The sequence below is a fragment of the Vanellus vanellus genome (assembly GCF_965231255.1).
Source record: "Vanellus vanellus genome assembly, chromosome: 7".
Lineage (NCBI taxonomy): Eukaryota > Metazoa > Chordata > Aves > Charadriiformes > Charadriidae > Vanellus > Vanellus vanellus.
Genome location: NC_138912.1, coordinates 33,397,537 through 33,422,279, shown reverse-complemented (window position 1 = coordinate 33,422,279; position 24,743 = coordinate 33,397,537). Strand labels below are relative to the sequence as shown.

General features: G+C 39.7%; 1 protein-coding gene across 1 annotated transcript in view; it reads left to right on the top strand.

Annotated features, from left to right (window-relative positions):
• FAM13C (family with sequence similarity 13 member C) overlaps positions 1-24,743 on the top strand; it is a gene marked incomplete at both ends in the record, with an annotated part of 133,353 nt that overhangs the window by 67,282 nt on the left and 41,328 nt on the right. The window contains 3 exons of the mRNA XM_082486162.1: positions 12,925-12,963; positions 17,810-17,866; positions 19,621-19,819. Coding sequence (XP_082342288.1) covers positions 12,925-12,963; positions 17,810-17,866; positions 19,621-19,819 — 295 coding nt within the window. The remainder of the gene's footprint in view (positions 1-12,924; positions 12,964-17,809; positions 17,867-19,620; positions 19,820-24,743) is intronic.

Below are 24,743 nucleotides of genomic sequence, written 5' to 3'. Positions count from 1 at the left end.
GTTTTAGATGTAAGTGTAATTTTGAAACGTGGTACCTCTATAGATTCACAAAATGATAGAATAGATTAAGTACAGTACCATATTTCAGTATGTCTATTCAGCTGATTTCACACCCTTTTCAGTTAGTGCTGGCTGCATTGGGTAGATGTGAACATCATTTGCTGCAAAGGGTGACAGGACACTGTGGTGAGAGTTGAAATTAAAAAACTTTCTTTGGTGATGCACTTGGAGAATAGATTTCATTTGGTTCCTTTCCTGCTGCCTGCTTACTGTTTGACTTTGGCATATGACTATTTGTAAAAATGAACTAGTAATAAATTCATTTGCCTGCTCTACATCACAGGTGCAAATATGATGGTTTTATAGATGTTTTTAAATACTGGGGATTCATTTTAATGGTGTATGAGGAGGAATGTTTACCCTGTATTGAAGAGTGGGGTAACAATGAATGAAGTCTAAACTTTCCTCTCATTTAGAGACTTAATACCCCTATTGATTTAAAAATGCAAAATACTTTTTGCTGGAAGTTGACTGTTCCTTAAGTTCTCCTTGAAAGCATTGCTGTTCCTGACCTCAGCTACATTTGCTTCTGAGAAGAGGACTCGGCTACTTTTTTTATTCTGCTTGAAATTCACTGCGCAAAACTGTAATGCGATTGAGCAATGAGTTGTAGAGCATCTGCAGACAGGGTGCAGGCACCTGAGAGCAAGCATAACTCAACCACCCCATCCCTCCAGTCTGTCATTCAGTTGTATTTGTCTTGTGCTTGACTAAGAAATAATCTGCTAGTTTCTAGACAAATGCACTTTCCTAACACTTACTTACTATATGTTTTATTTAAAGCTTTAATATACATGTATGTATCATTGTGATTTGCTTAGATCTACACTGTGATTATGCTTTGGTAATCATTTTAAAGTTACAGAATGCAGGGCAATTGAGAAAGAATACACAGCAATGATTTAAAGGCTGACTTTTAAAAAAGAGAGCTATTAAACAGGTTAGTCACAACCATGAGTCATTTGCATTGAGTCATGCTTACTTTTTGGTAGCTATAGATTATCCGATTTTCCTGTTTCTCCACGCAGCTATGAGTAATGCTGTATTAAGAACTATTACTGCTTTGGAGAATGGCTTTTCCCTACTCTGCATGATGCCTGTCTCAGTACGTTTTTGCATTGGGCAGTTTACAATGTCATTACTTGGCCCATTCTTTCAAAACATTTGAGTGGCTGGTTGCATAAAACAAGCAATTAAATATGTGCCAAGTGCTGAGTCGAGGAGTGAAACAAGCAAGTAAGGGACTTTTCTGTGGGGATTAGTAGGAGATATTAGTAGTCGTCCTGGTTTCCATTAGCCCTTTCAGCACCTACAGTGGCTGAGACAGGAGCTTTGGGGTAGTTATACTCTGCGGAACAGAAAAAACAAGTTGGGGGGGCAGGGGCACAAATATGTCCCGAGATGGTAACTGGTTTGATGGCTTAACGACTGTTGAAGCTGGGTTTGGATGTGTTGGGTTTTTTTCCTTCTATATTTGTAGTTAGCATGCATCAACACAGCTGTAGTGTTAGGCATAATCCCAGAGCCTTTACAACCGTCATTCTAGACACAAAATTAATATAATATGTATTGGCCAAATGTTTTCAGCTTGGTGGCTACCTAAAATTAGTCTGAAACTGTGTAGGTGCTTAAATGTGGGTTTGGGAGCCTGAATCTGGGTTAGAAAATGTAGGCTGTAGCTCTTCAAGCGTCAGCAAAGAGAGGGAAGTTGCTGTAGCTCTGAATATTCCTGAATAAGCCTACAATTAGACTGCAATATTCACTGCTCTTTTTTAATAAGTACCGTTAGCATTTTTTTTTAATATAAAGGCAAGACGTCTTGTCTTGTAATCTTTACAGAAAAAAAAATAGATAGTACAGTCACGGTTTCAAGGATTATTTATTATTTTTCACTGGCTCTGCTTATGAGAAATTTTCTAAAGACTCTGATTCTCTCCAAAAATGGATAGCTCACCTAGAAATAAAGCTTTCTTCCATGATTGGTATCTTGCTGACTGGTGCTGCATGACTGCTAGATGAAAAATATTATTAAATTTAGAATGAAAACCTCTTTCTTATTTTTACTTCTCTGATGAATAATGTAAAACCAAAACCAATTTCTCTAGTTTATCAAAGAGGTCAGGGGACAGACAATTTGAGTTAGAAAATGTGATGATGTCATGAGAAGCACTCAATGTGCTTTACAACAAAAGATTTAAATGCCTCAAACGGGAAAACTAATTTTCACTGCCCTTTTCTAACAAAACTATTGCAATAGATAGCTGCTTCCTGCATAAATGTCGTTCCCATATGCTTCTGCTTCCTTTCAGCAGATCTATACAGGAAATCCTTGAGTCACAAAGAATTTCCATTGGGACCAAATTTATGAGAGAAAGGGTCATTTGTTCAGTGTCATCAGTCATTGTAAAGCTGCACAAGGTCATCCCAGAGAAAATTCTTGCTTTCAAATTCTTTTTGAGCCTTAAAAGCTGTTGCTAATCTGGGATGAGAACATATTAAAACAAGTAACCAACTGAAAAAGTGAACATGGAACGCTTTTTATAACCAAAGGACTGAGTGCTGTCCTCTGTGTGTGCTACAGCAGTTTACTGAACTGCTTCTGGAGACCTCTGTGATACATTCTAAGTCAGAATGAAAAGACAGCTATTTTGCAAAGTGAGATTTGCCTTGGTCCTTGGAAAAGGACCTCCCCTTAGGTGTTGGAAAGATCTGCAAAATTTGGCCCCATGAAAATCATGGGCTATTGTAAGGACCCTTCCATGGTGCCATGGGTGGTAGATTACCTGTGGTCTGGCTACATCAGAACTCAGATCTTGGTATTTGGGTCAAGAAACTCCATTACCTAAGAAATGGAGGTGTCCCAGGGTAGCTGGTGTAGGGCATGTCTGCAAACATGCTTGAGCTCAGTGCTGTCTCGGGGTATTTCTTGCACAGCAATGGAACCAAGCCAGCTCACAAGATAAAAGTGCACACACTTAAACAGTACGCAGTGCAGCAAGAGAATAAAAAAGCCAAGAGTACAGATGGTGTGTGGTTATGTGGATATTTCCTTGGCTTTGTAAAGAAATTAGGTCCTGTGTTCCCTGTGTTTCAGTGCCTGCCACAGGTTTATCCCTTCCCGAAACAACCATTATATTAAAGAAAACGCTTTTAAGTAATGAGAAGGTAAATTTGAACATGCGTATAAGACATCTCTGTGCCATTTACTTATACTTTGTGTATGGTTCTGGTTTAATGCCACAAAGCTGAATATTATGCAACAGAATTGCATTATTTCATTTCTGTAGAGTGCTGTGTCCTGTCCTGGCTGTTTTACTGTGTTGAAAAACATAATCTGCTGAGAATAAAGGTTGGGGTGAAAGGGAATTTCCATTGTCTTTCCCTCAGTCTAAAAGTAAAAAGGAAAATATTTCACTTACTGCAAAAAAAAACAAAACAAAACAAAATGTGTTGAGAGTTAAACATTTTCTCAAACTTTGAAAGAACAAACTTTTATCTGTGCTGAGGAGCAATGCATTGTCCTTCTGGCAAGTTAAGATAGTAGGTGGTAGGACACTAGCACAGATCATGAGCTTGGATAGAAATAGAAGCCAAATAGAAGAGGACTACTTGCTATGAGAAGAAATTAAAACAGCAAGGTAGAAGCTGAGCAGGAGTTCACCACTGACTGTGGCAGCTATAATTGAGTGGCTTATTCACATCATTTCAGTGAAACACAAGTGCAGGGGTATATGGCATAACTGATGAGACTTTTCTGATGTTAGTGGATCATGATATTGGAAAAGTTAATGGTCTGAATCAGTGGTTTTCGAATGTCATTGACTATACATTATAGTGAAACGAAATTCAGAAAAACAACTTGGAACAAATAAATGGTGGGATTCATTACTATTCATTTTTCATGGTGGAAATAAGAATGAGCCACTGGAGCTTCATAGATCCCCACAAAAATAGATGAACTAAAACCCAGAAGTAGAGGGACCTCCCCCAGCTCCCCATCACAACTGTGTTTTACATTGTGATTTTTTGCTTATGTTTTTTGTTGTATTTATTCTGGATTTCATTCATGCCTTCCTATTATGCCCTCCAATATCAGTTTCATTCCTTTTCCCCACCATATTCTTTTCTTTTCTGTCTTTTCTCCCTGTCCAGAATTGCTTGCCATGTAGACAGCTTTTCCTCTCTATGAGAGGTAAGATGGCTGAGGAAAAATATTATGCTGAATTGACAGCCAGAAATAAGTTAACTAAATGTAGTTCTTGGTAGGCTTTTGCTGTGGCTCAGAGGGGGCTCCAGAGGGGCCTGTGAGAAGTTGAATCTGTCTTGTTTTTATATTTATGTGACACATGCAGCAAGTGCAGAAAAGCACATGTAAATAAACACATTACATTTGTTTTGACTTAATTACATCAACTTCTCTTTTGACACTATTAGAAGACTCAGCAAAGGAGTAATAAGATTCGTATGTATAAAGATACCGACTGCAGCGGATGGGTTTTTAGCTCTCTGTGGGATACGGTGTCTTGCAGAGTTGTATCTTGCGTGTGCAAATGGAGATTCCTTGTTTTTTCAGATGTAAGAAGCAATGTTATCTTTAGTTTTTCAGAGATTTCAAATGTGCAGAGTAATGTGGTGTAAAGCTAAATTCACTATTAAACATCCAAGTTTAATACTGCCCATATTTTCTTTTGTTTCTGAATGAGTAGTAGTTGTTTTTATTTATTATGCTACAAGAGTGTTAAGTTACAGTTTTACTTTTGTAACTGCATTTATTACTATTCTCTTCCTGAATTTTATTAATCACCCTTGGTGTCACACACGCAGTAGTGGTTGTTCAGAATTATCTTAATATGATCTAAATTCATAAATAGAAAGTAGTTTGTGTTGAAGTTCAATGGGATATAATGGTGTAGCTTTATATTTCATATCTCTGATTAGTGTATACATTAATACTTCATAATCTGTCTGTACCAAGTAGATTTTCCTGCAGTGCAACAAAAATAGAAAGTAGGAAGCAAGCTCTGTAAAAGAAATATTCAAGGACTTGAAGGGTCTGTCTGGCTTTATACCCAAAAAGTATTCAGGCACAGCAGATCAAAGGGATCAGCCCTGCTGGGCTATAAATATCGTGGGCAATGTCCTTGGATGGTGTAAACTCGCTCAGCTTTGCATGGACCCTGGGTACAGCTGCCCAGCCCTCTGAGAGCAGCTTCGTGGTGTTTTCTGCTTGTGGCCAGAGCGTAGAAGCACACACACATTTTGTAAACTAGAAAGAGGCTTAGCGGGGATTCAGTGTGAATCTGGTTTTAACCTTACCAACACTGTCCCTCAGACATCAATAGAACTGATCGGTGGTTGTGATGATGCACAATGCGTGCTTTGGGAGAAGGCCAGGTGCCCTTTGAAAACACTTAGTTGCTGATAATGGAGGTCTTTGATAATGCTAATTAAAGAAGTGTTGCCTGTTTGTCACTGCTCTGACATTAGGCAGCAATTACTGTAGATTTGTTTTGTTATGTGTCTTCTACGTTGGTATAGGTTTTGGTTTTGTTTTATCATCCTGGCTTCTGTGCTGATGGGAAGATAGAGCTACAGGTGAACCAAGGTAGTATGTACTGCTCTGGTAGTCACATGGAGGATAATGAGCAAGATTTGCAAAGTACCTCGTAAGTACAGTACTACAAACATGTGGAAGAAGGCAAATACTGAAGTCTTTCAAGTTTGTGGTTCTGTGAATAGATGTTTGGAAGAAACATAAACATGCTTATACCTGCATGTGTGTGTGTATGTGCACATGGGTTACACAATTGGATTCCCAGGTGGTGAGGAAGAGCTCTGCAAAGGGAAATCTGAGAAAAAAAAAAGAAGTGCTTTCTTGTTTATTCTTTGCTTTCAGAAAACAAGTAGATTACCCAGCATAATCAGCATTGCTCTAGATGGCAACAGTCATCTCCCGAAAAAATAACCGAGAATCATACATATCTTGTGTATTTCTTTCTCATGTCTGGTCTTAAAAAGAACTAAATTGTGTGGCTCCACTCATTGACAGACCCAACAGAAAAAGGCATTAATGTTTTTTGAATGTATGGGCAGCTCTTTGCTTGGTTTTCCCTTTACTTTCAGCTTTTTGAGAATGGGGTTTAGCTCAAGTTCACCTCTCCATTTAATTTTTGAAAATGCTGGGAAAGCTATATATTTAAGCCTTAATTTGGCTTTCTCACTCATAAATTACTGTCTGTCCTCTACCTATGTGATTGTCCTGGTTTGAGGACAATCAAATTGTTCTGCAAGATCTGCACTCTTAGAAAGAAAAGGAAATTCTTCAGTGTTTGAGAGCAAAATCTTTTCCTGTCTGAGCTGTCTAGTTCTCTGCAGTTGCCTTCAGATGAAGAAACACAAAGTACGGGACTTCCTAATTCTGGCTTTCCTTAATTTTGATGTTCACAAGATGCTAATTCCTCTTAATAACTTCACTATATGTAATACTAATTAATACTGTTAATGTTTTCCGCTGTTTTTAGTAAGCATCTAAAATAATCAGACAGGGAGTGTAAAGGAGGAACATGACCCTGCAGCATTCCTGCACTGTTAGATAGCTCGGACAAAAAAGAGGGAAGAGATTTAAAAAGCCACCACCATCAAAAAAAACCCTCACCAAAACAAAACAAAAAACCCCCATTGCTGCCATTATCTAAACACATTCTCCACACATGCTCTGCTCCAGGGAAGAAGTATTATTTTTTACAATCTCTTTACCTGTATTTGCCTCTCTTCTCTTCCTACTATCACAAGCAAAAGGAACACGGTGAGCTTGCAGACACATCAGGCAGATAAATGAATTCAGAGAGGTCGTTCTTGCAACTCTGATGTTTTCTTAAGTAAGTAGTGGTAAAGATCAAGACTTCTTAAATAAGAATGTTTACTTTTAGGTGTTGAAGCATTCTGGGCACCTCAGTAGAATTAAGGGGAAGTGTGTGTGTGTGTGTATTTTTCCCCATCTTGTGATGCTCAGAGGAAAAACTGTTTTTGAATTAGTGCTGTGTTTAGTCTAGCCTGACTTTGGCATAAAATTGTTGGAAATAGTTTTGCCATCTGTGTCAGTATTACATTATCTGCAGTGGATGAATTCAGTCAAGCAAGTTTTAGTGCCTATAATGGCTCAGTCACTAGCACCAGTTTGACTGGTACAGTTGGGTTTATCATGCAGCCTAGTGCATGCTGGAAAATTATTCTTGGGTATCTCTACAGAGATTTTCAGCAGAGGTGATGGTACTTCATAAAACGCCTTGTTCTTTAATAACAAAATTAGAGGCACAGTTCTGTATTTCCGGATTAGCCCACTTACTCAAGTCAGCAGACCTATATGAAGTAGGCTTATGCTAATTAACCAGTGCACCAGGGGTATAGCCTTCCAGCAGGGAGCTTAGTGTGAGCTCCCTGCCCCAGTAATTACCCATGTTCCTGGGAGGTTTCCCCATTGGCAGGGTTAGTGCTTGAAATGTAACCCGAGTGATGGGACTCAAGTAGTTCACAAATCAGAATTTCCACTCTGCACAAAGTTGTGCACGTCCATGATGTTTTTCCCTTTAAAAGAGCAGGGATCTGACTGATATATGGCTGTGCCTTTGAGCTACGGGGTAGATATACCTCCCCCAGTGCAATCTTGGGTGTACTATGGGCGTACGTATGGGATTCATAGGCTCACTGCTTACAAGGCTTGAGTAAGGAAGTATGTGCAGTTTGATTGCTCACTGAAATATCTTCAGAAAATATAACCCTGAAGGTCGGTGGCGTTGTTTATCCAACCTAACATATGTACATCTTGTGGCATTGCCCTGGATTGGGTTATGACAACTATGTCTGCACTTACACTCAGCTCAAGTCTTTTCCTGCATGAGCTTGTCTCTGCATTTTAAGACATACAGCAAGATCAGCTGAATGTTTTTTCCCCCCAGGTCCATTCACTCAGATGATGTGCTAATTAGGTCACTGAGAAAATCAAAGATAAAAAACTGGATTGAGTGCTCACCAACCAACTCCTACATGTAATTGCTGTCTTTTAGTTTAATTTGTCTTAAGATGTTTTCTGATGTTTCTGAGAATGTTACACATAAAAAGGCAGACTGCACATCAATAAAGCAAGTCAGTGAACCCATGAATATTTTGAGCCACAGAGTGTAGCACTCACTATTTATCACTACAGGAAAGAGGCATGTGACTTCTCTCTCACATGGCAGCTCCTTGGTTTATGCCTTACTGATTGGAAAATAGCAAAAGTAATCTGCAGGATCACTTTTGAAGAAAGGGCAAGGCACTGGAAGTATCCACAGTGCTAACATTTTGCTGCAGAATGATCCTTGCTCTGATCCCATAAGAAAGCCTCATGTGTTGGAAGAGAACAGACTTGCTGAAGGCAGAGCTGAGTTACTTCAGAGTCCCTCAGTTTGTTTTCTGCTTAAATAAAAGTGTTCTGCCATAAGTGTGACCTCAGAAGTAGTGGTGTCACCTGACAGGCAAGCATATTTAATCTGCTCCTTGCTGGAGTTGAATGTATTTTGCCCATGAAAGCATATGCTGTGTATGCATACAGGTAGGAGTGAGTGTGTCTCCTTGCTGGTACAATTTGAGAGGGAGATGAAGGACTGGTGGAGCACTTCAGGGTATTGCTACTAGGCAGGAACACAAGTACTCCATGGCAAACAAATTTGCTCAATATTTTTTATGAGCCTCTGAGCTCAGCTGTTTCTGGCAGGGATGACTTGACTTCATCCAGAGAGGCAGTAGAGGGGAGATCATTCCAACTTTCCCTTTATTTGGGTAGTGGAACATGAGTAACTTCTTCCCAGAGCTGGAGTGAGTCACCTCGAGCTCCTCGTCATGCACAGCGTGTCATACCGCATCTCTCACATCCCTCCACAGCGTCTAGTGCAGCTCCCTTGTATGGCCTAACCACAGTGCAAAATGTAATTGCCTCTGATGCAGCAATTTTAGCACAAGCAATTTGGACTCTGTGGAATAACAAATAATAATAAAGAAAATAGTCTTGCAGTAAATGCTAATGACACCCTATAGGATTGCACTGAATTTGTCATTAGATAGTAGGTATTAAATGCAGAAATACTAACTTTCCCAGGACCTTAGAGAGTTTAGAGTTCCTTGTAAATATGAAATTCTCCCTCTAAACATACAGTTTATTTCCCAATGTAAATTCTTCATTATTCTGTAGTTAAGGCTGAAAGGTCTCATCATTTACCTGAGTCAGAAATGCCCTTAAGAGAACACAGTCATTTACTGAGATGAGCAAGTTCTGGAAATTGAGGCAAAGGTTCTATTCTGCAGGTGAAACCAAGCTGCCACAAAGTCTGCAGAGGGTTGTGTGTGTGTGTGTTTGTGACCATTTAGACAACTGTAGCTTGGCAAGCTTCACTATTCCTCCTTTTTTTCTGGCCTTTTGATTTTGATTGTTGTACTCTCTGCTGTTCTCCTGAAGCCAGAACTACTTCTGCCCACTTTGTCTCACTACCTCTCTCTTCTTTTGCAGTCTTCTAAAACTAGACCATACTGTCTTTGTAAAGTGTTCACTGCCTGATATGTGTTTATAGTGCCAACTAATGCTGTTCCGAGCATATGAACGTATCATTTATATTAAGCATGTGTCTCTATTACATGCAAAACTGAGCTGGAGGCTACGTGATTCCTGTTTCAATCTTCCTCCTGACCTAGCACTAATTCTCTTGATGATACAAACCGAATAAAGAACAGAATTTCTATGCCAATCTATTTGTCAGCCATACATGGGCAATATATTAGTCAAATTTTCAGAAATGAACAGCAACATGTTTCTGAATCCTGGTATGTCCAAAATACTGGTTTGCTTTGGAGTTCTTCAAGATTTTTGTTGTCAGCTGAGATCTGGCATGTGATATTTATGTTGGCTGGGTCAACATTTGGCAAAAGAGGGTAAGAACAAAGCTGGCCATAAAATGGGAAGCTTTTTAACAGAGAAGGTGTCTTTCCATAGATATGATCTTGCAAAAGTACGAATCAGCATAAATAAGGAAAAACTGATTTAAAAGCCTTGATTTTCAGAATTTCAGGAAGATGTATTTTAATGACTTCGAAATATAAAATCCTTAAATGTGTATCTGCTCCTCAGTGGTAAAGTCCAAAGCTTTCTTCACATGCAGGTGTAACATTATTTTTCATTGGGACTTCAGAATGATGAGAGGCCTGACACATCATCTGTGGTGATGAAATATGTCTGGCACTGAGAATTTTGGTATGTTGAAGAGCTATATTTTGCAGCATTACAGGCCTAATGACTTTAATATCATTATTGAAAATGAGGAGATAACAGCAGTATTATGTTCTCCCTGTGCCCAGGACTTAGAGGGAAGCAGAGATGCGGTTTCAACCATCTTTGTGTCTCCCATGTGAGGCAGGGTAATGCCAGGGGCTTTTTGCCTGCTCTAGTCTCCCCCAGAGCACATGGATAGGAAGAAGGTGAAAGGAAGTGGGGTCAGCCCACAAGCGCAAGCCAACATCGCTGGTGAAATAAGCTTTTGCCCCTATAGAGAAATTACTTCCTTCTGTGAGGAAAAGAAGTTATTGTGAGTCTACTGTAGTTTCTCCCTTGAGTTCCCGGAGGAGCAGGATGGCTTCATCTATGTGATTGGGAGATTAGCTCTGCCACAGGATCCTGGGTTTAGCTGGCCTTTATTTTTATGTATTTATTAATACTGTTCTGCCTTACCTGAAATTTGTTTTTTTTGTTGTATGGTTTCACAACCTTGCAAGAAGAGACTATCCAATAACATTGGTCAAGCACCATCTTTAAAACAAGTGGAAGTTTGTGAGTGGCCTGAAATAAATGTAAAGTGCTTGCTGGAAGAGATTTAGCAACAGCTAAAGTTCACTTAAGTTCAGACAAACAATGGAGAAGTGGTGACGTTTTAAACTTGGTCTCACTCTAAAGCATCCCTGTTTTACAAACTGATCTTCAATCATGTTCTGTTACTAGTAATAGCAACAAAGCCTTGCAGCGTGTTTGCACAGGGCATGAATTAGAGAGAACCTGACCTTAACTTTTGCACATTGAAACAGAGAAGTTGTGTTTACAAGAGCATTCTGTGTTCGCTCCCTTTCTCGTGTGGGTGTATGTAGCAGAGTGGGGATAAATACACAGTCTCTCTTTAAGCTCTAGTCTAACAAAGATGTGATGCTTGTCAATGTGATTTTGTGATAACAAGTTGTGATTCCTCTATTACACACTTGAAATGCTAGCTGTAAACCTAGCCTAACCATTAAAAATCAAGAGCCAAACACTTAATTATTCTGAAATATGTTTATTAAAAATAATATCAGATTTTTTTAATGCCCCTCTACTTTTTGAGCATGTAAATTGAGTTTTTGATTTCCACAAAAGCTAGAAGCTTACTTTTTGTTCAGGTGTTCTCCTGCAAATAGAAAAAACAATAAAGAAATTTATATTTGTATGGTCAGACACAAGAAACTAGAAGCAGGAGGAGAAAAAGAATTGAAATTTTAGGTCTAAGGCAAGATTTAAATGCTAACCATTAAATTTAGCTTTTCTGTTCACCCTTCTCTCACAAAACTTGCAATTCTGTAGGGCAGAAGTCCCTATATATATATATTCTGAAGCCCAGGTAATTTCTGCCATTATATAAATTTACATATATATACAAACAGAGGAAAGAAAAGAGCAAAATATAGTGTGTGCAAGCAGGTGGAAAGTCTGGGAAGAGGTGAAGATAAGATACATTGTTAGCACCATTGGTGAGAGAAGGGAAATTGTCACGACCGTGGCTCCTGGCTGCTGCTGCCTGGGAAATGTGTGTCAACACCACGCAGCGGCACAAGCTGCTGCGGGGAGGAGGGCGCTGTGCCTCCCGGTATCCCTGCTCTGCTTGGTGCTGTCATCTGTGAGGTGCCATTGTCACAAACAGGAGTGCTCATAAGATGCTGTTGTCTGCATTGCATTCTCCTCCTCCCCCCAAACAAACAAATAAAATAAAATCCCAGCTCTGGTATGTAGCAGTGAGGTGGTGTTTGTTTTTTTTTTTTCTTTTTTTTTTTTTTCTGCTGCTATAAGATTTCAGGATGATCCAACGATGTATTTGCTGGATTTGAGAGGTGGTGTTCAAGGGGGAATTCCACTGCTGCCTCAAACCCAGCAGTTTACAGTATCCTGAGTTGACCCGTACTGAATGTATTACATCAGGTCTCAAACATCTTGTTGCAGGAGCACAGCAGCCTATTCCTTTCATAGGAATGTTTTTATCTATTGCTTGCTGTTAGCTTAATAACCTTTTGCTACTTGAACTGTCCTTTCGGCCAGATTATTTTTTCACAGCTTCCCCAGGGGTTTGGCCATGATCTGAGAGTGTAAGAGGCCAATAAAGATGAAAAAACCTCCAGAGATCTTAGCTGAGCAACCCTATTTAAGTAATAAAAACAACTGCGTATGATGAGCCAATTACACAGAGCAAACATTTAAAGGACAGAATTCCAAATACTTGTTTGTAAACCTAAGCCTTTATTAGCAGCACTGTTACTGTTATAAAAGAATATGATCCCTTTCTGAGCCTCACAGACTACCTGCATCCCCGTATTAATTCAAAGCGCTGCTGGATGGGCTTTGTGAATGTTGTAGGATTAATCCCTATGGTTCCTTGATTATGAGCATGTGCAGAGCAGCCGAAGGTACAGCCGTGCATGCAGAGCTAACACACAGGGGCTTGCCTTGCAATGCCATGTTTGTGCATGTGTTCCTACAACTGAGAAGGATACAGGGAGCCTGCCTGCCTTGCTGACTTATCTGATGTTTTCTTGTTTCTGTTTCAGCATTCAGGATAATTCCTTCAACACGACAGCTTTAGCAGAGTAAGTGAACACTTTAAAGATGTCCTTATTTTTAAATAAGAATGATGAGTTTAGTTACTGTAGAGAATAATTGTGATATGTGAGAACCCCCAAGCTATCTGTCATATGTTTTGATACAGTTTTCTGTAATCTAAATATATTATTGACTGTATGGGAAAGATTGCATGAAACAGCTGCCTTTACATGCTCTGTGACCATTTAGCAGTGAAATACCTTTCTGGGAGAATATATGTTTGATGCTCATCACACATGTTTAAATGCATGATTTTCTGTGTAGGGTAAATCTCCTGTGAAAATATTGCTCATTTCTGGTACTGATGATCTTGACAAACACAAGTATGCCAGTTTTCAAAGAACACATGATCTGTACTTCCTCCAAGCATTATCAGGAAAAAAAATTCTCTGCAAATATCTTGAAAAAAAAAAAACTATCCATTATTTAGACAGGCCAAGTATCAAATATGTCATTTCTTTGTAATCAATTCCATAAACTTGTCAGAAGGCCTTTCATATATATAATGATCATAAGGATATATATGTTGATTTTTTTTGTTATTGTTTTACAGAGACAACAGAACAGGACAAAGGAGAACATTAGAAAGTTAGAAAGGCAAAGGCTTTAGGAACCATTGTAAATGAAATGGTCTTTGTTTTGTTTCAGTCTAAACCAAATTTTGATGTTCTCTACATTATTATTTTGCATGCTTTTGATTGTTTCAAAAGCTTTTAGGGTAGATTCTTCAGCAGTAATGTGCCAGGCAGTTTCTCAGGAAGGAAATGGTTTGTAGATTTGTTTGTGTATTAGGTGAGTTTTACACTGCTTAAATGCTCATTATTTAAAAAACCCTAGCTGGACAGTGACCTGTTTGCCTAAGTGTTGTGGGGACAGGATACGTTCTGAAAGCAGGCCAAGTTGTAATCATCCGAGCCATCTCTTAAGTATTGTCAAAATCACTTCAGGAAAAGTAGCATTTCATAGGGATCCAAATAATTTCCCCCTCGTAGATTGCTTCCCTTTATTTGCTTACATTGTCTTGCTTTATTTAATATTTTAACTTAGTCTCTCTTTTAGTGTGATTGTGACAGGCACGGAAAGATTTAACAGAAGCTGGTAAATCATTAAGTCATTTATTATTATTTTCCTGTGTCTCTATTAGTTAAGCGGTGAATTCTGGTCTGTAAAATTCTGGGATGCTCCCCCTTCACAGAAGAATAACCAGACTACAGATAGTACATTTTTTGTATTTTTTTCTCCTTTCCTTTTCTCTGTCCCAAAGTACATCCATTGTTTCCCATAGATGTTCCCCTGGAGCAACCCTTGTGTCTACCTCACCCTTGAGGTTTCTGGGACTTGAAGGTGATGGCCTTTCTCTGTGGTGCTTCATGTGACCATTAAGACAAGGGCCAGGATGGCATTAAAGCTGGCTACGTAGTGCCAGCACTGCCCCTGGGGAAAGGTAGAGGGGTGAAGATGGTGCTGGTGTGCTGAGCTGAGAGGCAGCGGCATGGCAGAGCTGGGGCTGGGCCAGCCATTGCCTGAAGGATGAATCTCCCTCAGGCTGTTGTTGATTCTCTTTCAGGGGCTTTAATTTTTAATCTTATCTTCCCAAACATAGAAGTAGAAACATGCTTTTAGAAAACAAAGCAAGCGAACAGTGACATCTGAAAAGCATTGTCCAAATGAACAAACCTGGTTTCCAGAGTTGATTTCCTTAAATCCTGTTTAGATCCTCCCCCCAAAGCCTGTTTTTGAGAACTGCTGAGGATACACTATTCTTACTGATTTCAGCACTCACTGTTTGTGCTGGCCATATCTGAAAATAGGTTACTTTTATTTAGCAGAATAAAGAGAGAACTTGCCATGCAACTTTAGACATCCCCGTTTGACAATCTCTGTCTTTACATGTGGCAAAGGCAAAATCAGGGCTTCCCGAATGATGTAAAATCAATGATACAGTACTTTCAGGAACGTTTCTCCAGATAAGGCAAGTGCCTGGGGCTGCTAAGCTTCCAGCAAGCCATGCGTGCAGCCTGGTTTAGAAGTTGTTCATGTGAACATCTTAAAGGTCAAGTCAGCAAACGGGAGCAGTTTTCAAGTTGTACTGAAATGGCTCCTACTGAAAGGTGAAAATGGAAGAAAGTTTAAAAAACTAGTCCCATTAAACCAGAGGAAGAAACACACAGAAGCAGTACTATAAAGAGTCAGAGCAGCAGCCCATCTGGACTGGGATCCCATCTCTGACCTGATTCTAGCCAGTGCCTCAAGATCAGTAATGGATGTGCTTACTTTTAAGAGACATATCCGTCAGTTAGTAGCTAGATTGAGCACTGAAGGAAAAGGATTCACATCACTGTTTTTGTCAAAAGACATGCTTCCTGCCCAATGTAAGGTTCAACCCATATGGATTTATGCCTTGAAGCTGTTCTGGCATATTCTCTGATGTTTTAGGAATGAGTGAGATGCTGCTCCAGTTTTTGGGTTGGTGGGAGCTCTCTCTATTACATAGCCACAAGCTTTCACAAAACTTATCAAACTCTTGAATATCCCTTTATCTGTTAAGTCTAGCTAAAGTTGGACAACAGGATTTACAAGTTACTGGTGGGAGGAGAGGAGTGGAGTGCATGTCTGTGTTGATATGTGCAGACAAGTGGCACGAACACGTAAGCTGCCTTTCCTAAAGAAGCCAAGGTAAAAATACTCTGAGCTTTAATGATGGGTTATTTGCATTATATCATGGATTCATCTTTTTAAAGGTCCTGCTATGGTCTTAGCCTCAAGCGCTGTCTTGTGTGAGTGAGATTTCTTGGTTAATATTTATTCTTACAAAGGGAAAAATTTCTGTTAACAATTTCAGAGTGTGTTGTTTCTGAAATTCCTCTGGAATCTGGTCATTCAAATACGTTTTGTTGTGCTCACTTATGTTGTTTATAAGTTCTGTCTTGTTTTACGGTTTTTGGCAGTTGTGGGATGCTGTTAGGATCTCTACTTCTCAAGATCACCTTATTACAGCCAGCTCAGGGAAAGCAACCCCCAGTGCACTTCCCCAAGTTAAGGAGTATGCACACGTAGACTTGGTTGATGGATCTGTGCTCAGTCATCCACGGTCCCTCGAAAGAGTGTTCCCAGTCACCAAAACGGTCTTTCAGGACTGAAGGCTGCCAAGTGTGGTGACTGGTGAGAGGAGGAGGTGAGTGAAGCTGGTAGCAGAGCTGCTTCCTCCCACCTTACATTCTGTGGTACACACAGAAGAGACACTTTGTCCCTTTAGAGAGTCCCTGGGCTTTGTTGACTTTTGTTGCCCATGGTGCACAGCACACCTGGTGGCATTTTACCTTACTCCCTTGTCTGTGCTGGGACCTCTGTCCATCCAGCGCTGACCTTGGCGCTGTCTCCTCACGGTGTATTTCCTTGCTATGTTTTTCTACCTCTGAAATTTTCCATCGTGTTTTCCATCGAGGTTCCTGATTCTTTTCATGCTAGGCTTCCTTCTTCATACCCCCAGTACGTCCTACCCTCGCACCTTGCTGGTGTCAGACACCCATAAGATCATTAGTGAAAGATCAGAGGGGAAGGTGTGGCTGGCACCAGGAGGCAAAGGCAAGTAGATTTCTACAGTGAATTTGATAATTTTGTACATCAACTCCTGTCTTCTATCTGTCATCCCCACTTTGCCTTGTGGGGAGAACTGCACCCATTGCAGGAATCTAGTGCGATTAGGAGGGATCTACAACTGTAGTTATATGTTCCAGTTGCGAGCAGCAAATGCTTTCATCCATACACTGATGTATTCAGGAAGTGTAAACACTTGAATGTCCCTTTAAATATTTTCTGCTGCAGTCTGGCTTTTGATAAAGATACTAGCAGAAGACTGGTGGGAAAGAGGAATATATTAAAAACCTTGCCATCAAATTGCAATGCAGAGCTATGAGTTTATCACTTAATGCGCTCTGTCCTAAGCGTGGTAGCTCTTCTGAAAATTTAACAAGTCAGCAGAAGTAGAGGCTGCTTCCCCCATGATGAAGAGATTCTTCTGCCAGCAAACTTCAAGTGATCCAGGCCTGCTTAGTGTCTGTGCCCTGTGAGTATGAACAGAGGGTGAGGAGAGGGCCCCAACTTTTCCACAGAAATGATACCTGGAAAGGGTGTATGCATATTTGTTAGGAGTATATGCATATATATGTATGTTTATTTGGAGAAATACTGCTCATAGGCTTTGCATTTGTATCATTCTGCAAAGTTCAGCCATGCTGCACAAGACAGAGTTCAACACCGAGTGGTTAGCATATTTATCCAGACTTCTCTTTTGATTAGGCAGCCTTATGACAATTCTGTTGGTTGTAACTTAAGGGGTTTGTAATTGATTGTGATTCTTCAAGCATCTTAAAAAATTCTGCTAGTTCACTTTTTAAGATTAATGCTGACTTTATAATTTGTTTGGGGATTCTTTTTCCTGGTGCACAAAGTATGACTGCTCTACTATAGTTAATATTTTTGTGAGTCTAGGAGAAAAACACCCTTAGCTACTTGTTTCTAATTATTTTTTTTTAATGTGTGGTATACTATAAGCAATTTTCCTGTAATTTTTATAGTAACATCTGAATTCTTTGTCATCATTATTTCTATCTGGCTGAAAAGGATATACCAAATTGTGTACACTTAACATCTCAAATCCTCTTCTTGCTCTGAGATTTAGACTACCATGGAAAAACTATGGCATTAAATGACCCCAGGTAAGGTGTGAGAAGGGAAAATGTATTTATACTTTGAGCTGCACTGGCATGTTATTAAAAGCTAAATTTCTGCAGCTGGCACATAATCAGCAATTATTTTGTATCCATTTTCAAGGTGTGACGGGGATTCAGACTCTGTTCATGAAGATCAAGCAGCCAGTTCCAGCTCTAGGTATTCTACTGTAAATTTTGTCTGAAAACTGTTGGCAACAGATAAAGCTGTCAGAACGCTTCTATTGAACCATTAGAAAGAAACCTTTATTCTTAAGGGAATGCAGAATTTCTGGGGTATTACCTGCTAAGGCTATTAGTAGTTCTGGGAAATACATATTTGTCTTGTATACTTTTGCATGAAGAATATTAGAATTCATTACTGTTGTTATTATATGAGTAAATATATGAGTAAATATATTATGATTTGTGTTCTTCACATCATATTACTTTCATTCAGATGCACCTTATGCTAATACATTGACTTTTACTGTACAGCAGCTCAAAGTAGTAGTAAGCAGAGTTTTGCAGCTGTGCAAGGGCATGCTCATTGATGAGTGTCTCTCTGAAAAATAAGCCTTCAAATTGTAATTTAACTGAAGTATTCTGGGGGCATGTGTGTCTCATGGCTGTGTTAGTATATGTTGATTGCTAGAGGATGCAACTTAACCTTTCAGAAAGATTTTAAAATCAGATGGTACCTTAAAATTAGCAACACTTCTGCACATTGTTGAAATGCCTGTAGGATATAAAGCATTCTAGCCCGTAACTATAACAACTGCCTTAGAGCACACTTGCAGAAGGCATGGGCAGCAATGGCGTTTAACTCCATAGGCACCCTGTGAGGATCCATCTGGATGCTGATGGGCCACAGATGGAAAGTGAGTTTAGCAACTCAGAATCCTTAGGAGAAAACGTTGAATTAGCAAGATATGCTTTCTAAAAAAATCTCAGGAGAGTTTAATTAAATAGTCCTTGACTCCCTCAGTTGTGGAGTTTTCACACCAGGAGAGATGTCATCTCTCAGCTAACCATTAGGATTTTACCAGCTGAAGCTTGCATCTGAAATTCCACCTGCAAACTAAGCAACAGCCAGGGATTTCAGAGCAATAATGCCGATCTGCTCATCCTGCCAACTGAGCAGGGGCCTCGCATTCTGCATTGCGGTAGCTTTCTTAATGGTGCCAGGGAGACACTCCCAGTGGAAAACACTAGACCAGTTGGATTGACTGGGTGTGGATAAGACTACCAAGGTCTTCTTAGGACAGGTTGCACTCTGTAGGCTAGGTGGATTGAAAAGATCTGTCCCAGATTCAGTGGTTACCTGAGCATCCATGAGCAACAGTGTCTGTTTAAAACACCAGATGTGCTGTTATACAGACGGACCTTTTCCCCAAACTGGGAGCACATAATACTGTCCCTTCCACCCAATAGCATCTCAGGCTGTTCAAACCCTACTTTGTATGCCTACCTCTCTCACATTGTCCAAAAGCCCTCAAAAACAGACTGTCAGAATGGAAATGTGACTATAGGGAGGAATTACTGTATGTGACGATATTTTTGTGATATTATAACCCAGTGTGAATCACTGGATGGGGAAATGTCTTCTTCATGAAAAGGATTCTTAGATTTTATTTGGAGAATATGAACTATAGGGCTGAAGCCAAAGAGTGCCTCTAAAATGAGTCTTACTTAAATGGCTGCACAGTTGAATGTGTAATAATACTAACAGTAGTTTAGCTTGTGATTTGACAATAAACAGTAGCTTCTCAGATTCATGTTACTAAGATATAAAGTGTTTGATGTATAGACTACTCAACTTGGTAAAATTAAAATGCCATGAATAGCTAAGAACTTGTTGCTGTTCTTCCTTCATAATATTTTGACAGGTGTCTCAAGTCCTGCCTGATGCATTTCAATTTTATTTTCTTACAGAGATGATGACAACAAAGAAAATTATCCGGACAACACTGCTGTCTTAGAAGAAAGGCAGCTGCCTTTGCAAGATACTCAGCAGCACAAGCAGCAGGCTGTAATTGACTACGCACTAAAGCCTGAAATGGGCAACTTAAAGCTAAGAAAACCTAAGCCCGTTGCAAAGCTAGAAAATGGAAAAAGCCATGAGGATAGTCAGGTAAAGAATTAAACTTACCAAGGGTAGGTTTATGGCACCGTGTCTGAGCAAACATACTTTTTGAAATGCAAAGTGGGACTCCATGGTAATCCACGATGTGACTGAAACCTCACAATAACTTACCCTGATTTTCAGAGACCTGGAGTCCTGGAACACTCCTGTAACAACAGACAATTTTTTTCAGCCAGGGGTGTGTTGCAACTGCTATCAGAAGTGAGTGGAGAGCGTAGCTGAAGATGTGCGGATACCGCTCTTTACATTTCCTGTGACTCTGCACCAAATATAAAAATCTTGTTCGTTGCAGCATTTGATTAGACTTTTTCTGTTTTATTTATTTGACAGAAGATCTCTTGCACTGGTATTTAGGCTGCCAAGAGGGAGAGTCCATACTTTATCTTACTTTCTGTTTTTTCTCATCTTTAAATAATAAATCTATGCCAGTGCAGACTCTGGTATCGGTGCTCTTGCCCACAGGCTCCCTGGGTTGAGCTGAGGGAAGAAGTGTAACTTTTCTAAAGCTTATAATAGAAGACTAGGAATGAAGAAGCTTCTGCTGCTGTCTGTGAGGTACATTACTATGTAGACTCCAGAGTTAACCTCCCAGCTACTGGAAATGCCTCTATTCTCCCCCAGTACTTCCCAAGTGATGTCTCATGTGCAGTGTAAGGGATCAAGCTCTGCTCCAGGTTTAACCCCTCAGCTAGAAATATTCTCATAACCAAAACAGTTGATGTTAACATTGGTAGATTGTCGGCCTGTAGTAGACACAAGGCCTGAGAGATGTCTGTATTTACATCCATTCTTTGATGTATTTGGCTATTTTCTGTCTCTCTCTCCTTTCTTCCTGTTTGTGGATAGCAATTTGCAGAGCATGTTCTGAAATGCTTTGAACTCATCGTAGACCAGGAATGATTTTGGTTCATTTTTTCAAATTTAGAATTATAGTTCATCACTTTGGATGGCATATCTTACCTTCTAAGTGAACAATATCCTTTTGAATCCCAGAAGAAAAAGTAAAAGCAAATGGCATCCCAATGGTATTATCATGGTCTCTTTCATAATATTAATGTCAACTCCTGCCCTAATCTTCTTGCATATTTTTCCTGGAGTTCATCCTTGAGATGAAGTAATAACTGCTGATTTTTTGTAACTGTATTGCATTTCTAGGAAATGTTGTTTAGGCTGCAGGGAGATGAGGTGTGCATGTTTATCAGCAAATAAGAAAAATGATAGGAAATTTTGCCCTGTGAAGAGTAAGTGGAGGCCTATCAGGAAGACGAGTCATGAAGAAGTCATAAATAGGGCAAGATCTGTCTCACAGATCATCTGTTGCTCTTTCAGTGACTTCTGAGTCTCCTGTCCGCCTGCTCCCTGAGTACGTCGTGCCTGTATCTCTCACCTAATGAAAGCTAACACAGCATAGATTTGCTGCTCTATGGTATTTTATGTGGCCTGAAGTGGTTAACTGAAAATGTTGTTATTCTTTCATGGGAAACTTTTTGAGTATATAATTAGACTGCCATAAAATACCAGTGCAACTTAGATATGCAGCCTCTGGAAGGAAAAACAGTGTCAGGCAGATAAGTGTGATGTGACTGAAGGGCTTGAATTAGGAAACACAAAAGTGGTCCTGGGCCCCCACACTACTCATCTCTGGCATACTGGAAGAGGTAAGATGTAGAGGCACTATTTTATCTCGCCTTTGATTTGATGGGAATACTTGAGGGATGAGAGCTAGTGTAGAGCTTTGAGTGTGATATAAAACATAAACACAAAACAAACACTTGAAACACATTGAAATACTTTTCAATGAATATCCTATATCTACACTGAGTTCAGTGGTTCTTGCTGTAGAGGAAAGAGTTTGCCTCTTGGAAGGATTTGCAGAAAGAAGCTGTTTTGGAGAAAGCATCTACCAAGCCTGTCAGTTCACATAGCCTTCATTCTCATTAGTAAGGATGTGCATGCTCCTTGACCCTGAGTGCTTGCCTTGCTGCATCTTCAGCTACCTCAAGGGCTTTTGTTCATAAAGAAGCAAGCATCTGGCTCCTGGCTTTGTTAAAGTTGCCTATGAAAAACAGGGCTCTGCTTGCAGGAGAGCTCTGTGAAGGGTTTATTTCAGCCTGTAGGTTCTCATTGGGATCCTTGGTGTGTTATGACCTCCCAAGCCCTCTTGCAGCTGTGTATGTTAGCAGCCCTAGTCATGAACTGGTAGCGACTGCTTCTCTCCATTTTGAAGCTGAAAGCAAAGTGCTGCTGTGTTGTTTCTAGTAGCTGTTGTTTGTATGTATGTGGCACGTAGTTATTACCTGGAAAAGTGGGACAGACTGATGCATTGAAGCACTGTGCAACTCTGCATATACCTTCCTTTTGTGAAACACCTTGCCACCAAGCCACTCAATGAGATAAATGATGTACTTGTAAGCAGCTGATGTCGAGCTGACAAACAGTAATATCTGAGTACATGCATTTATGAAAGAAAAGCATGATGCACTGCACTTAGTGATTCAACTGTTCATCCTCACTTTTCTGAGTTTATTGATAGAGTGCTTTTTCAACACTCTCCTCACTTCCCCAGCCTCACTTCTCTGTAGCATCAGACAGAGACAGTGACAATATTGCAGTGACAGTATCTCTTTTAAAGGTGTTGCTCTGATAAGCCAAGGAAATGTTTGCTCCTCACTCCTATGTGTTAAAAGTCCATGAGTTGCTTTTTTAGAAAATTGTCACTTTAAAATCAGAATAGGCTATTGGGAGATAAAAAGTTCACTGCATGTGTTGGAAGGATTAAAGTCTGTTTGGATGGGAACCAATTTTATGTGCCTTTCTACTAGTGAGAATCCAGGGGATTTCCATTGTAGAAAGGTCACTGAGAGGGAACAGACTGCTGTGTTCAAATAGAGGAAAGATGGCCGGCTTGGGGATTTTGAGCTTTACAAGGCTCTCGGTCTGCTGAAGTGTGATTTCTGTGCCTCTGATTTTTTTGACACAAGTATAGTACTGTGGTCATGTACCCTAGGTCTTGATGAAGAAAAGGTTATTAAATTTGCAGTGATGATTAACGGGACCACGTCTAATAAAAGTGCAGTATCAAGTGACTTCACTTGGCCACTTATCAGCTGATAAAATGTCACTAGAGTAAAGCTGTATCTTGGATATTGCATGCGGTTATTTCTTTGGGGGCAGGAGCCAGGTGTGGGGGCAGCTGTAACCTTTCCAAAGTTTGGGAAGAGATGCAGGCTGCTAGAATGTGATTACACTACTGTTCTCCAGCTACTTGGTTTCATCTTTCCTATGGTTTCATGAGTTCTTTAGCAATTCTGCAATGTTAATCTATAGAAAATCAAATTAATTAGGATTTATTTGACTTCAAGAGGTGAGGAAGCATATGCTCAGAAAATACTCTGGGGAGTCAGTGTCGCAACAGATGGTGAGGAATGGAAAGTCTGCTTTGCTTGCCTAATCTTTTCTCCTGTCACTCACCTTTGATGCAGTCATAAATATAGATTATTAAATGAGTTATCCTCAAATTCCTTATTGATACTGAGACATAGTTATAAAATGACACTAAACATGCTAGCTAATAGGTAGACACAGTAAAAGTTCAGTTTTAAAGTCATATTATCAAGGTAAATTACTATAAAAATGAAATAGTGGCTTGACAATCAATGCATAGAGATGGGAATAGTGAAAACTGCTGTGTGAAATTTTGTATTTTGAGAATAAATTAAGTGGGAAAATTGCATGGATTTCAAAGAACTTCCAGTAATTTGACATTAAAATTGTGATTTTAAGTGCACTGGAATAAAAAAAACAGAGCCCCAATACTAACACATTAGCTGCACAAGCACATGAACATGTCAGGCAGTCTGCAAGTTCCACATCAATTTTTAGGTATGCTTTGTTTATGTTTAAATCATACATCCCATTGTGGATTAAGTTTGTTAAATTCACTGTCCATTAAATGTACCTGCTTATTTTCTTGTATGGACTGGCCTTTTCAGGAGGGGTAGGAGGCACTTCTGCTCAGGACTTCAGTCTCTGCTGTTTTCTATATTGACACAGCACCACGATGTACGCCAGGGCTGTGATCTCAAATGCTGGTACAGTACTTGCATGGAGCTTGCATTTAAAGAAAGAAGGAGTTGTTTGTATGTTGGATAAAGCATGTGAAGGGTGCAAGGCACTTTCTGGAGTTCAAGAGCAGATTAAGCTGCTGCGTAAACACAGCAAAGATTTGTATGCCTGCACTGTAGTTCAGATGCTCTGACAGAAATAGGTTATGACATGCTGTGATTTTTTTAAGGAAAATAGTTTTTTAAAAAAATTAGCTTGTGAAACAGAAGTTGATTTATCTCAACACATGTATCCATGATGGTAGGTTTTTGCTGCTTTCAAATCCATGTATTATTTTGTGTACAAAGCAAATATCATGGTAGTGATTATGCAGTGCTGAGTCTTCTCTGCAATGCCTGGAGATTTCCCTCTTCACAGGCTCCTTATTAGATAGGGCCTTACTGTAGAAGCTTCATTCTCCGTAGTGAAGAAGAAACAGAAATACAATAGAAAACATCACTGTACTGTTGGATGCCTTTGACACATCAGGAATGGACATCATTGCTCTTAAGAAATAGAGGTTCCATCAAGGGTGTTTCCCTAGGGTTACTCTTTAACATCCTAATGATGTAACTTATGAACAAAAACAACAATAAATGAAAAAAAAAAGAAAATAAAAAAAAGAAAAACCAACCAAACCCCACCCAAGTCCTTAAACATCAAGCTGGCAAGTAAGTGCTTGTTACCAGCACATATTGTTGTCCTCAGCTTTCCCTTTCATCTAGCAGAAAGCATCCTGAATTGTCATGTTCTCTCTGCTGATATTGGAGAGGGGTACTTGTTGCAGAAGAGGCTTCTGCTGAAGCAA